The following is a 15,782-nucleotide window of genomic DNA, read 5'->3' on the forward strand; positions in this document are numbered from 1 at the left end:
AGCTTACACTTTTCTCATATATCTGTGATTAATGCCCTAGTAAGTAAACGTTTGTGGCATCAATGAGTTCCATCATTTTGGTTGGTTGTAACAGGCTTTCTTCTCTGACGTCTAAGAACTATGGGCTTGGGCACGAGGGCATGAAAAATGATGTCAAAACAATAAAATACATCCAGATTTGAGAAAATCCATTTAGACCCAATCTCCCCCAGGCCCAGCCTCTCCCTACCACGGACTTGTTTTACCTCCCAGTTTACTTCTGGCAGAGGGTTACAAGAGAGAGGTGTTCTCTCTGGGACTCATTGCCAGAGAGGGAGCTGGTGATGAGTACAGGCTGGGCTGGGGGAGTCTGTGCCTAGGATGCTAGAGGACAGAAACCCAGACATCAGATGAGGAGTGTGTTCAAGAGCTAGGAGTCCCGCCAAGTAGCTCAGGGTCAGAAGAGAGAGCTAGCTTAAAGATGCTCTCTAGAACTTCTCTTCTTCCCGAGCTCATAACCAACCATTTCAGGGTGAGAGGTGGGGTGGGGCGGGGAGGGGGGTTGTACATTTCCATTCAAAAACAAACTAGCACATTGCTGGCATATTTGGGAATGCTTATCAGTTTATTTTCTTTAGAAACAAGAAGACAGTGAAGAGGTAAAAACAAAATAAACTCTAAATCAGCTGTTAATGTTATTGAATCTGAAGAAGGATAGAGTTTGGATTATTTTGCATAGTGAGTGTAATCGGCCAGTGCTTGAAAAGGACCTCCCACAGCCTCTGAGAAATAGGGAAGTACATAATTGGTAGATAGGTGACATGGTTGTTTATGGATATCAAATGATTATAATTATGTAAGGCCTGGTATGACCCAGTAATCTCATGACAAGGAATTACCCTTGATTCCAGGGTTATTTAGAAGCACGATACTTTAACTGAGCAAGAACTTTGAGAGAAATGAAAAATAATATTAAGAAATTATATAATTATGTAATTATATTAATATGAGATGAGTATGTATCTCCCTGAAAAATTTACTTACTCCTAGTGGGACTTAACCTTAATTAAACATGTTTCTGACCTCAGGGTGATTTGTGTTGTGGGGGAAAGGGGAGGGTATGCATGCCTCTATTTGAAGGGTGTTCTACCACATGGTGTTGTACAGACTACACACCAGGTTACTAATTACTATAATCCCAAACTGCCAGTGATGGAAATGCAAAATCACGGTTACAAATGGTGTCTTTAAACTGTTTTCAAACTATCTCCAGGAGCTGCGTTAGAACCAGTTTGTTTCAGTTGCCTTTTATGTTGTTGTTGTTTGTTTGTTTTTGTTTTGTTTTGTTTTCTAAGCTCTTTATTGGAATATAATTGCTTTATACTGTTGTGCCAGGTTTTTTTCTGTACACCAAAGTGAATCAGTTGTATTTATACATATACCTCCATATGCCCTCCCTCCCATGGCTCCCTCCCACCCTCCTTATCCCAGCCCTCTAAGTCATCACACATCATCCAGTTGATCTCCCTATGTTATGCGGCATCTTCCCACTTAGCTGTCTATTTTACGTTTGGTAGTGTATATATGTCCATGCTACTCTCTCACTTCGTCCCAGCTTCCCCTTCGCCCCCCCCACCGCCCACCCCATGTCCTCAAGTCCGTTCTCTACATCTCCATCTTTATTCTTGCCCTATCACTGGGTTCATCAGAACCACTTTTTTTAGATTCCATATATATGAGTTAGCATACGGTACTTGTTTTTCTCTTTCTGGCTTACCTCGCTCTGTATGAGAGTCTCTAGGTCCATTCACCTCACTACAAATATCAATTGCCTTTCTGAATGAAGAAAAGATAAGTCTTCAATCCTGATTTGTTCATCCACCAACCATTTCACATCATCCTGAAATTCTGATCAAAACCCATTTCCTTTCTCTGCTTCTTTTCAGATCTTACTTCATTGGTAAACATTTCTGGGGTGTGTTATTTAATTAATGCGGTCAGTTACCCATTCAATGAGGCAATCTAATAGCAGAACAAGCTATGGGTTGAATGCTTTTCCTTTTAAAAAGCAGCAGGTTTAGCCAATAGCATCTTGCCACTTTGGTGATGAAGGCAGATTCAGCTCACCCACCTGCCCTCTCTCCCTTCTTTCTAGGAATGGGCCTATGTAGTCAGAAATTTCTCTTCTTCCCTTCTTAAAAAAAAAGGTTGTGGGTGAGGGAGGAAGTTTCTTATGCCACCCTAATTTTTTTCTTTTCTTTTTAACAAAATGAATTTTAAGGGGGAGCAGTGATTTCGTAATCAGTCGATTTTCCATCATCCAAATGTGTACTGCTTTCTCTGAGGTTCTATTTCCATCTATAATTTCAGCCTAGACTAATGAAGAAGTGACAGATCTACTCTACACCCTTCAGGCAACTTTCCTCGAATGCTATTTCTCATACCCAAGCTATTCATAAAACTTAAGGATGCTCTTCATCAAAAAGATGAATGAGATGTGGCATATATATACAATGGAATATTACTCAGCTATAAAAAGGGATAAGATGGAGCTATATGTAATGAGGTGGGTAGAACTACAGTCTGTCATACAGAGTGAAGTAAGTCAGAAAGAGAAAGACAAATATTGTATGCTAACTCACATATACGGAATCTAAAAATGGTACTGATGAACTCAGTGACAAGAACAAGGACGCAGATAGAGAATGGACTGGAGAACTCGAGGTTTGGCAGGGGGCGGGTGGTGAAGAGGAAGCTGAGACGAAGCGAGAGAGTAGCACAGACATATATATACTACCAACTGTAAAATAGATAGTCTGTGGGAAGTTGTTGTATAGCAAAGGGAGTCCAACTCGAGGATGGAAGATGCCTTAGAGGGCTGGGGCAGGGAGGGTGGAGGGGACTCGAGGCGGTGGGGGAGTCAAGGAAGGGAGGGAATACGGGGATATGTGTATAAAAACAGATGATTGAACTTGGTGTACCCCCAAAAAAAGAATAAATAAATAAATAAAATTAAAAAAAATAAAAAGATGAATGAGAGATCATCCACATCACTATTTAAAGGCAGAGCCACATGCTTCAACCATCACTGAGCATCTCAGGTAGACAGTGTCGTCCAAAAAATCAAGACACTTTACCAAAACTTGAACTTGAATGTCTAGTACGAAGAGGTGGGAATCCCAGAAGCCTGGTGTAATTCTTTTGATTTTGTATATAACCTTCCATACATAGACTCACTGAGCTTCTGTCCTCATTTGTAGAAACAGGGTTACCATCATCTATAACACAGGGTCATTGTGAAAATTGTGTGAGGTGACGTATGCAAAGCTACTATACAAATTGTTCTCCACAAATGAAACTTGTAAATCTTTTATCAGTAAGAATAAAAGATGCTGTGGATATTGTGATATGCTGCCCAAATCTCTACTCTAGGACTGAGGTACTCATTCCTCAGATGCTGGAAGCATTGGTAGCTGACAGCTGTCAGCTAAGAGCCTTTCCAGGACTTGCCCTTGGTAAAGAAATTTGTTTTGCCCAAGGTCAGGCACTGCCACCCCAGTCTGCATCCAATGACTGGTTGGTGGGCAGGCCTGGAGGTAGAACCCACTTCACTTCATTTGGAACAACCTGAAGGGCCATCCCAGGCCCCGAGTCCCCACAGGACCAATTGAGGGAGACCACTGTGTGTCTGCATTGCAGTGCAATTTCTCCCTCTATCCAATCTACTTCCCTTGCAACCCCACAGGTGTCATTCCCAAGAGCACTCCTACACACAAATCTGAGTCCCAGGGAGCTCAACTTGTGACAAGTAGAATTATTTGATCTTATGTGTCCCTGTTGATTGCCACTTTTATCTTAAGTAGGCAGACTTCACAGTAAGAATTACAAAAAAAAAAAAAATTCACATGTGAAGCAGAAAACATGAGGCCCAATATTTATAAAAGACTTAAGAAAAGACACTAAACTTCAAATACATAGTTAATGAGTTATAGTCACATCCAGAATTTCCCTTCAAATTTCAGTTTTTATATGAGTGTGTGTATAGATATATTTATATAAGTATCACCATCTTTACCTTAAGAGAGGCTGCTACCATAGGGCATATGAGGTATGCCCTGATATGACTGGCAAGCCACTGGAACCTCAAATCGATGTCCAAATGCAAATTCTACGCCAACAGCCCAAAGGCCATGTAGGAAAATTGTGTGGCGGAGGGGCAATGGCCTTTCCTTCAGATAAGATGACCTCTGTGAAAGGTCAGGGATCACAAACCAAAAGCCTGCAGAGGGCCAGGTGGGAACACGAGGAAAGGAGAAGACACAATTTGCCAAACTGCTTGACCTGTGCTCAAGCATGATACCTGCTTAATTATATTTCCTTTTACTTTTATTATTACTATTAATAATTTCCAGTATATCACTAATGCCTGAGTATATCTTCTTTTGAAAAATAACAGAAAATTAAAGTCTCTTTTGACCTACAGTTTTTCTCTCATCAAGACTGTTAAAAATCTTGTCTATTCTACCTCCCAAACATCTCTTAAATGCATCTACTTCTCTCTACTTCATCTATTAAGGTACCCTCCTCTGCCACCTTAATACAAAGCTTGATCTACCAAATGGTCTCCCCACCTCTGGTCTTGCCCCCTCCAACCGACTTATCTGACCTAAGCCAAGGACCTGGTCCCAAACTACATCCCAGTTTCTTCTCCCAACCTTCTTCCCCTCCCATTGTACACCCCAGCCAGCTTTAGCCTCTCTTCGCCTCTTTAGCACCATGCTCTTTGCCTCTGGGTCTTAACATAAGCTGTCCGCTTGGCTACAAACAGGCTCAGTCAATCTCAGTGGATCTTCATCTCGCCAACTCCCGCTCATCCTTCAGGTCTCCGTTTAGATAACACTTCTTCTGGGTTGTCTTTGTGCTCCTCACCTGTGCTTCCACCTCCCTCCCCTCCTATGACACCTTATTGTAATGGATTATTTCTTTGTTTCCTCCCCCAGTAGACCTGGGCTCTATGAAAACAGTATTTGCCTTACTCACTGTTGTATCCAGTGCTTAGAATCGTGCACATAGGGAACACTCTTTGAATAGATGTTGAATAAATGTTGGGGGAGAGAGAGGAGAGGAGTGAGAAATAATCCGGGTAGCTTATCACATTATTAACCAGGGGATTTTTGCAGAAACTAACACCTGTGGTAGTAATATGTCTCCGGTCAAAAATGTGTTATGAACACACTATTTAACTAAATAGCTTCAGTTTCAGATGGAAGGGAGGGAGGGAGGAGACAGATTTTTTAAGACTTTAAGTAGCAATAGTAGTTTTGTTTTAATTTACTTTTGTGGTCCCTTGTATACAAGGCATACCTCTATCACAAATGTGATTTAATTTTGCATTTTATTTTATTAGAGGTTTATCAACTCACAGTATTGCAATATCTAAATCCTTCAAAATCAACAGCTTTAGCTTATTCCTCTGTCTCTTCCACACTGACTAATATAATACTTTGTGCAGATTCTTACAATTGTAAATATTTATTGAGTTCTTATCTAGTGGGGAGGGGTACCAAGATGATTCTGTTATAATCCTTTAATCTCAAAGTTTTCACTGTCAAATAGAGGAGAAAAAGAACTGAAGCATGTCACACTATGTACTAAACACACTGATAGAAATATATGCAAGCTCCTGTGGGAGGGCCACAGAGTTAAATGCAATGAGGCTGAGTCTTGAAGGATGAGCAGGAGTTTTCCCAGTGACCAGGAGCAGGAGGGCATTCCAGGCAGATGAAACCACCCGGACAAAGGTAGTAAGATGTGAGAAGTATAGGTACACTCACTTCACATAGATCAGTGTGGTTAGAGGAAAGGGAAAAAGAGGTAGATAGAAGGAGATGATGTCAGAAAAGTCGGGGAGTGGGGGGTAGACTGTGAAGGACCTCACGACCTCACACACTGCATAGAGAGTGGATTCTATCACAAGGGATAAGCAGCCATTGAAGCGTAGGAACAGGAAGTCGGGCAGTGGTGTTGGTGGTATTGGAAGCAGAGAGAGGTTAGAGGCAAGGAGATCAGTCAGGAAGCTATTACAATGATCTAGGCAGGAAATAATCAGGACCTGAACCAAGGCATCAGCAAGGGACATTAGCACTGCAGTTACTGTTTTTACAACAGTAATATTTTTGATGATCTTCTTGAAATGCTGAAGAACTAGAGAGCACCCAGTCAAAATAAAAGAGGAGGGGAGGGCAACAAAAGGGAAAAGCTGATCTGATGGAGGTTGAAAAAGAGTTGAGGCAAATAGTACATTAAGGAATGATAGCCAGTAGACACTCTAGGAGAAAACTGTTCAAGAAAGGAAAGATGATTATCGTGTGTTACTTGGTTCTGCAGTCATACTTACAAATAATTACATTGTCATAATTCTGTCCTTCCTCAATACTGATTCTAGAGCTTTTATAGCCAACACATAGACATAGCTAGGAAGACAAAATTATAGTTCTCAGAATAGATGTAAATACCATTAACCCAGACAACATAAAGTGAAGATAATAACTGTTGGGGGTGGACAAGGGTAAAATGGGGATGGGGATCAAAAATGATGTCAACAGGTAGCAGGAAAAGGATGTAATTTGGTGATGGAAAAGTGATTGCTGGAAGAAACAGCTAAAAAAAACTAAAAGTCATTGCCTCTAGGCAGCAGTTTGTTTGTGAGATAAGGGCCTGCTTATTTTCATTATACTCTTTTGTACTATTTGATTTATATTTGTCAGGTGCATGATTGCTTTGGTTAAAAAGTTTTAAAACTTTTTAAATGCATCTATCCAGATGATATCATGTCTTGATGGAGACATCATACATAAACATCTGAAAAACAAAGCCTGTAAGATGAATCAGATGTAGCCTCTCTAAGGTAATTCACTGGGATATTGAGTCACCTTCCCGTTAATAATAAGCCTATCCACTTCAGTTATCACAATTCAAGACAGGTAAGGTTAAAGACCATCTCATCTTATGGTTTAGGGACACAAAAATCCAAGTAGCAAATCTGAAATGTGGTTTGCATATTACATAAATGCCTTTTAAATTTTTTGACCTTGACCCACTGTAAAAACTACATTTGTATGTGACTCCTGCACACTCACACACCCTCATAGCTGAAATAAAACTTAAAAAAAAAACAACCCAATACTTACTTCTCCCTATGTGTGATATGCTCTGAAAATTTCTATTTCATTCTATTTTATTTTTTAGAATAATGGTCACTTTAAATGATTTTAACAATCCACTACTATATTGTGACCCACAGTTTGAAAAACATGCTATCAGTCCTTTTTTTCTTAGGCTAGAGGATGTGCTTATGAGATTTAGAGCTTATGTCTCAGATCAGCTGAACCTTCCTAGCAGAACTACTTGTTGCAGATATGTAGAAAAACGTTAGACAAAGTTCACTTCTATCATCTGTTAGTAGCATGGCTCCCTTCTTTTCATTTCTCTTTCTCCTCAAAATTTTCTTTTTTTTTTTTTTTTACTCACTAGTCCTATGGGGCACATATTAGAAATATCTAAATTCATTTCTGTAGTATTGTGAAATATATATATATATATATATATATATATCAGATGTGCATATAAGGCACACACTTACATAATCTTAGTTTTTACCATATGTCCATTTGTTTGCACTCGCTGTGTAAAGTACAGACTTCAGCCAACCATCTGCTGCTTATGAAACCGCTAAAACCCAACCTTCCCTCAAATATTGGGATCTTGTGGTGTTCTCAAATGTTGTAAATTCCATGTTAAAAATGTATAATATAAGCATCACAGTGTCTACACGTTTAGCAAAGTTTAGTGAAAACAAAATCACTGCAAAATTTATTGCACTAATAGACTTGAATGAACTAATTTGTTTGGATTTTTTTCTTACTAAATTAAGAACTAAAAGCAGCTGTGGAAGAGGTGCTGCCAAGCCTGAAGAAAGATAATGTGGCCGTCTATTACCTGAGCAGAAGTTCTGATACAGATGGGGTTGACTCTCTCTTAGACAAAGTGGATGAAGCGTCAACTGAATCTATCCCAGAGTCCTGGAGGTCGGAAGTGACCTTTTTCACTCCTGCCTTATACATTTATACTTCTGGAACCACAGGTAAAAATAAAGGGAGGATTCTCAATGAAATGGACCTATCCTGAAGAATTAAATGTTGGGTTAGATTTTCAAATGTTCTCTTTCTTTGGCAAAACTTATGAGATAACTAATACTTCAGGGGATTTAGATCTTTGCCTGTGGGAACTGATCTTATTTCATAGCATATGAAACCATTTGGTTTCTCTAAGCTACACATATCTCCCCCTAATTAGTGTATAGAACAGATAAAGAAGTTAACCAAGAACTACAAAAATAGTTAAGATGATGGATAAGATTTGGCACTGAATAGGTTGTTGAAATTTTTTTAATGATTGCTACATTTTGATTATATTATATCCAGAGTCCATATATAATGTATAATCAATTATAAATGGACCACCAAAGAAGACTGCAGGACAATAATGGGGTTATATGTATACAAACATTTTGACCACTGTCTTTCCACGCAACACTTGACTTGGAGCGGTTTGGTGCTGTGGGTGTAGGGTGGCTCTTAGCTCAGGACTTAAAATAGTGTATTTCATCAAATCTAGGATGCCTTACACCTTCAGTGTAAGCTGTACCATCATTTTATAAGCCACTAAGAGAAAACACTGCCAATTATCAGTGTTACTGGAACAATGCCACGAGGGTGAGTCAAAAATTATCCACACTCTGGCTGTAGAATTTACAGAAGTTTTAATATAAACAGAGTGCATATAATTTTTGACTCACCCTTGTACATGGAACAGGCAATATTAAAGGAAGGATGTACTAGGTGCTCTTGAAGGAACTTTACAGCATTTGTTCATACAATTCTGCCACCACTCTTAAGGTGGGTACTACTCTTATTCTCATTTTACAGACTCAGAAGCTGATGCTTAGAAAAGGTAATAACTTTCCAAGATAGGAAGCAGAAGTGTCAGGATTCACCTTGGTAGGCTGACTCCACAGCTCATACAACTGACCGCTCTGCCAGAATATCTCCTAGTCCATCCATTTAACAGGCTATTTGGTGTCTACCTATTCCAGGCCAGGGGACATGATACCAAAGTGTAATCATGTGAAGCCTGAGTGATATATTTAAGAGGAGGACAGGAATCTAGCCCCAACATCCTAATTATTAATATTGGAAAGTTGAATATGTGAATCATTTATCTCTTTTGGTTAAAATTTTAACTTAAGCAGGTAATATGAGCATGCATTCTCCTTGTAAAATTCCATAAAATCGTATGGAAAACCCAAACGAATTTTTTTGGCCAGTCAATAGATAAGGGTTCCTTTGAGCCTCATGAGGAGGGGTGGCTGGGGATGACGGATTAAAGCTGGTTCCCAGAGCATAATGTCTATCATTGTTTTGTCAAAAGTTACATATCGCCACGCCAACAGAATGGTAGGATGACATACTTAACCAGATGCTTCTACTACATCCAGACACTACCTTAATATATGGAACTTTTACCCTCATTTTTAATAAAATGGTAAAACTAAACTGAAAACTTTGATTTGGAAAACAATTGAGATAAAACAAGCCCTTGGTTAGTGACTGGGTGTTCTAGTCTTAATACTAAATGGGTAAGTATGGAACTTCTTCACAATTGCAGGCTTTGACCTCAAACACAAAACCCATCTTAGGGGAAAAAGAGAATAAGCAGTCTTTAATTTAATCCCACAATTCAGAATTTAGATTTAATTGGAATATAATTGGGTTGATGTTTATGTTCCTTTTCTTCCTCTCTCTGAATAAATTATTTCCCAAGTTACTCTTACAAACATTAATTAAAAGAATTTATTTAAGCACTCAAAGAACAAAATATTTTCCTTGCTCCTCAGAGGCAGTCAGTAGCACAAAATTATATGTTACCAAATATTCTTATTTCTTCATTAAAACAAAAATTTAAATTAGAAAATTTTCTGAAAGTACTTCAAACCAGCAAAAGATGTGCATTTCTTTGAGATAGATGATAGATAGATAGATAGATATAAGTATAGATACAGATATAGACATAGATATAAAATTCAGAGCTTTTACTACCTGGACAATTATTTTTCAAGCTGAATACAATTGATTTATTGATGCTTTCTTCAATTTCTTATTATTAGTATAGAATGGAGCATTAATACTAACAACGTCAAAGACCGTGAATTGTGAATTGTGTTTGTAATGATGGTAGCTTGCCAGACATGCTGCTTTGCCTTATAACAAATTACTTTTATTCAGGCAATACCCAGCTAAGGTACCATCAAATATTTGAAGCATCTGAACCTACAGAGAATTGCCTTCCTCTCACAAAGCCAATTTACCCACTCAGGTCTTAAACTCTAGCCCCAGCCCCTTGGTAATGACTTCATGCCCTCCCCGACTAAACTGACTCGCATGAGAAACAATATAAGCATACTCTTTCAATTGAGTCTTATGAAAAAAACTTACATAAATTATAGTTAAGAAGATGCAAACGTACTTAGTGTACCAAAGCTACACTGAGATACCATTTTTCACCTTTCAGATTGGCAAAAATCCCAATATTTGAAAGGACAACCTTGGAAGGGCTATGAGGAAAGAGGGGCACTCATGTATTACTGATGGGGGAGTAAATGGGGACAGCCCTTATAATGGGCAATGTGGCAGTGTCTATCAAAATTACAAAGACATATCTTTGACCTAGCAGTCTCACATCAGCAAGCGTGTCCTACAGATGCAGCGTCATTCACAGTGTGCAGGGCCTTGTGGACCAGGTTATTCACTGCAGCATCATTTGAAATCTCAAAATAGTGTAAATAAATTATAATACACACACAAAGGACTTGATGTAGCTGAGAGAATCAATGAATAAAAAAAAGAGAAATTTCTATTTACAAATATGGACAGAACTCCAAAATACATTGTCAAGTGGAGCAAGGAGAAGGGCAGAAAAGTGTGCTTTTTTAAAAATAGGGAAAAGGGCAAGAACATATGAGCAAATGAGCTTATATTTGTATAAAGAAACTCTAGAACAGTACATAAGAAATTCATAAAAGTGGTTATGAAGGAAGGAGATAGAATGAATAGGCTATTTATTCTCTCTGAATCTCAGCCTTTTCATCTGTGAATTAGAGAATATAATTCTACTTATATCATTAATTATGAGAATTAAATGAAATTTTGAAAATACAGTTGACCCTCAAACAATGCAAGCGTTAGGGGTACCAACCCTCCATGTGGTTGAAGATCTGCATATAACTTACAGACGGCCCTCCATACAGGTTCCTCTGTATCTGTGATTTTTCATCCATGGATTCAATCAACCTTGGATGTATTTACTATCAAAAAAAATTCTCATATAAGTGGCCCAGAGCAGTTCAAACCCCTGTTGTTCAAGGATCAACTATACCTTGCAAACTGGTAGACCCAGAACAGAAATTCAATAGACATTCATTCCTTTTTCCTCAACTTACTGCTGTAATAACCATCTAACTCAGGGGTCAGCAAACTGTGGCCTGTGGGCCACAAACAGCCCCCTACCTGTTTTGTAAATAAAGTTTTATGGCAATAGAGCCAAGTTCATTCCTTTTTGTGTTTGGCTGCTTTCAACTATAATAGCAGAGTTGAGTGGTTGCAATAGAGACATGACCTTGCAAACCCTAAAACATTTACCATCTGGTCCTTTACAGAAAAAAATTGCCAATTTCAAGTCTAACTGAATGCAATCTTCTAATCACCAGATGATGAATCTTCCTAAGCCACATCTCTCTCCCAGACCCGTGTCTGCGAATGACCACTCTTGGTTCACTCATGCCTTCTCTTGTGTGTTTACAAAGGTCTCCCAAAAGCTGCAGTGATCAATCATCGTCGCATTTGGTATGGAATGGGCCTTGCTGTTGCCTGCGGGGTTAGGGAGGATGATGTAGTCTATACCACCCTACCTTTGTACCACAGTGCTGCACTTCTGATTGGCTTACACGGATGTATCCTGACTGGTAAGCTTTTTCTTTCAACAAGGCATTGGAGGACAGTACACATTCAATGTGCTCATAAGGAAAAGTAATACAAAATTTGCTACTTTCCTGTGTGCCAGGAACGGTGTTTAATTCCCTGTTAATAACGAGGTTGTCTGGCTCACACATAGCAAGCATCTAAAAGAATTTATAGGGACTTCCCTGGTGGTCCTTGGGTTAGGACTCCATGCTTTCACTGCCAAGGGACCGGGTTCAATCCCTGGTCGGGGAACGAAGGCCAAAAAAAAAATTAAATAAATTAAAAGAATTTATATTTTCTCATGTCTGCTTGTCTAGTAATATAATACTATAATTGTTCAGTGTATCAAAGAGGAAACTTCTTTAAAATATCTTAGGTCTTTATCCAGGTTAAGATACTTCATCCTTCAAGTCCATAAATAATTCTCCTATGTCATTTCTGGCTTCAGAAATCTGCATGTTGATCTCTGTTGGCATCTGATTTAAATTTCTCCTTCAGTTGTCCCATTCTGCTTTATTCTTCCCTCCTCCCACAGGTCCTCAGCTCTGGTCAGAATACTTAGCTTTCCATCTCTTCTCTTTCCTTCTTAGACCTTACCATTTAAATTAGAATTGCCATCCTTTCCCCTGTCAGTAGGATTTCTGCCCCTTGTGTACATAAAGTCTTGCCCAGTCCAATATCCACCTCTACCAGGAAACCAGCTCTAACTTTCTAACTAAGCTAAAAAACTTAATTTTTCTCCCATGTGACATTTTATTTTAAAGAATTATATATGTACAAGGGTGAGTCAAAAATTATCCACACTCTGGCTACAGAATTTACAGAAATTTTAACATAGCCGGAGTGCGGATAATTTTTGACTCTCCTCATATATATAGTAACATATATGCATATACAACTACAAATACACATATGACTGTTCAAGCCTCTGCTCCTTTCCCTCATCTACTTATTGATCAGCTCTAAAACACTTAGCCCAGCATCGGGACCAGCCTCCAAATCAGCAAGGAACGCCTGGGTCTGATCATATCATTGGGCCCTTCAAGAACAGGGTGACCCTGAAGCTCTCGTAGGAACAAATCAATCACTCACACATTTGCTTAAGCACAAGAGATATATGCTAAAGAAGAAAATATAGTATTTTTTTTAAATTCCTCCTAAAACATTGGACCTTTGTATATTTAGGAGTAGAAATAAACTAATAACATGAAAAATATTTGTGATATTTTTTTATTTCACTTTACTACATCTCATACCTATCCTTAGGTTGGATATGACAGATACGTTGTTTTTACCCATTGTATTATTTTCCTATTGCTACTATAACAAATTACCACAAACACCGGTTTAAAACAACACAGGTTTATTTTCTTACTGTTTTGAAAGTCAGAAGTCCTAAAATCAAGATGTCTGCAAGGCTGCCTGCCTTCTGGAAGCTCTAGGGAAGAATCCATTCTTGCCTTTCCCAGCTTCTGGAGGATACCTGCATTCTTTGGCTCCTGGCCCCTTCTTTCATCTTCAAGCACATCACTCCAACCTTTTGTTTCTGTCATCCTTTCTCCTTCTGCCTTTGACCTTCTTGACTTCCTCTTATAAGCACTCTTGTGATTACACTGGACTCTCCCACATAATCCAAGATAATCTTCCGATTTCAAGATCCTTAATGTAATCACATCTACATAGTCCCTTTTGTCGTGTAAGGTAGCATATTCCTAGGTTAGGATATGGATGACTTTGGGAACCATTACTCCGTCTACATCACCCATCAAAGAAGGATATCTCCTGCTTGCTCAAGACCCTGGCTCTCCATCACCTATAAAATTCAGTCTGGCTCCTCCACCTGGCACTTACAAACTCTCCAGAATTGCACCCCTAGCTGCATCTCCAGGTTCATCTCCCTTGACCCACCCACCCTTCACCACTCTAGTCACAGGCCAACTGAGTCTTAGCCATCCCCCAGCCTTCTGGACTGTCCTGTCTTTATGTTCATGCTTTTTCCTCTGCCAGGAATTCTCTCACGTTTCTCCATGTTCATTTCTCAAGATTTAATTCAAATCCCACCTTTTTTAAAATATGCCTTTTTCAGCCCTTGCCCCCAAGCAGAATTAATCTACACGCACACCCTTAGGGCCTCACTGAACCTCATTTATTGCACACTGACTTTTATTACAAAAACTGTGTCTTCTCCCCCACTAGATTGGAAGCTCCTATAGGACAAAACTGTCTTACTCATTTTTTTTTGCATTGAATATAATTGGTACCTATTTGTTTATGAATATAATTCATATATAAATGTTTTAAAGTTATAAATTTCAGAAATGAAAAATATAATTAGGGACTTTTTTGGTAGCATTTCTTTATTAGTACTTTTATGCCTTCTCTGTAGGTGCTACTATGGCTTTGCGGGCCAAATTTTCAGCCAGCCAGTTTTGGGATGACTGCAGAAAATATAACGTCACTATCATTCAGTATATCGGTGAACTGCTTCGGTATTTATGCAACTCTCCCCAGGTAACACTCTCCATGTTTCCTTATCTTTTTGAAATGCATAAGATGGGAATACAAGTCACTTTGAGTCATGCTAGGCTTCAGCTGCGTCTTATATTTCAGTTTTCAGTTTACACTACAGTTATTTTTCATGATAAAGTGCTTGGCACCACACCTACCATAGGGGATTTGCTAGATGGCAGTTGCTGTAATAACATTATTATTCCCTACCTTTGTACCTGTTTTCACATCTTACCCTCCACCTAGCATATCCTCTGTTTCATTCTTACTTATTTAAACCCTACTCACTGTCAAAGCCAAGTTCAAATGATACCTCACATGTTCAATCTATTTGGATCACCCCAACAAAAGTCATTGCTCCCTTCCCCTACCTCATTTGTTTTCTCCTCCTTTGTGGCCCTTGTCAGATTGCAGGTGTTTGTCTTCATGCCTCCCATCCTCCCTAGGCTGTGAAATCTTTGATGGCAGGGACCTCATCTTGTCTCCTTGCCCTCTCTTATACCGCAGGCATGCAGGAAACTTTTCTTAATATTGCTTAATGAATAAACCCCCACATGGCTTTGAAACCATCTAACAAAATCTGTGTCCAGGCTTAGAACAGATGCCCCAAAGTAAGTAACTCCAAGGGCTTTGGATCTGCCCTGTTTGCAGATATCCAGATATCTTGATGGGGTTTTTTGAAAGAGCTCCTTCTGCCTAGTTCCCCAGCTCTCATCAGAGAGGGCAGCCTGCCTGGGGACCAAATCAAGGTTTCTCAATAATGGCACCACTAATATTTGGGGCAGATTCATTCTTTGTTATATGGACTTATCCCATGCACTATAGGATGTTTAGTAGCCTCTTTGGCCTTTATCCAGGGCAGGCCAGTAGTACTCTCCCCATCCACCCAGGTCGTGATAATCAAAATGTCCCCTGGCAGGCAAAATCAACCCCAGATGAGAACCACTGGACTAGATAATGCAGTAAACTCACCAGATTCTTCTTTCTTTAATCCTTTCACTCTTCATAAGAAAACAAACTCAAAGGATCACTAAGTTGATCAATTCCTATTTATCAGCACCTGTTATGTTCAATTTATATACAGGCTACCTCAGAGATAGTGTAGATTCAGTTCCAGGTAACCACAATAAAGCGAATATCACAATAAAGCAAGTCACATGAATTTTTTGGTTTCCTAGTGCACATTATGTTTATACTATAGTATAGTCTATTAAGTGT

The 15,782-nt window shown here is 39.1% G+C and overlaps 1 protein-coding gene across 1 annotated transcript in view; it reads left to right on the forward strand.

Moving 5' to 3' along the window:
- The window catches only part of SLC27A2 (solute carrier family 27 member 2), a 46,482-nt gene that overhangs the window by 4,690 nt on the left and 26,010 nt on the right, over window positions 1-15,782 (forward strand). Inside the window, exons 2-4 of the mRNA XM_057724036.1 lie at window positions 7,913-8,122; window positions 11,900-12,058; window positions 14,443-14,567. Coding sequence (XP_057580019.1) covers window positions 7,913-8,122; window positions 11,900-12,058; window positions 14,443-14,567 — 494 coding nt within the window. The remainder of the gene's footprint in view (window positions 1-7,912; window positions 8,123-11,899; window positions 12,059-14,442; window positions 14,568-15,782) is intronic.

The sequence above is a fragment of the Hippopotamus amphibius genome, chromosome 2 (genome assembly GCF_030028045.1).
Source record: "Hippopotamus amphibius kiboko isolate mHipAmp2 chromosome 2, mHipAmp2.hap2, whole genome shotgun sequence".
Taxonomy (NCBI): domain Eukaryota; kingdom Metazoa; phylum Chordata; class Mammalia; order Artiodactyla; family Hippopotamidae; genus Hippopotamus; species Hippopotamus amphibius.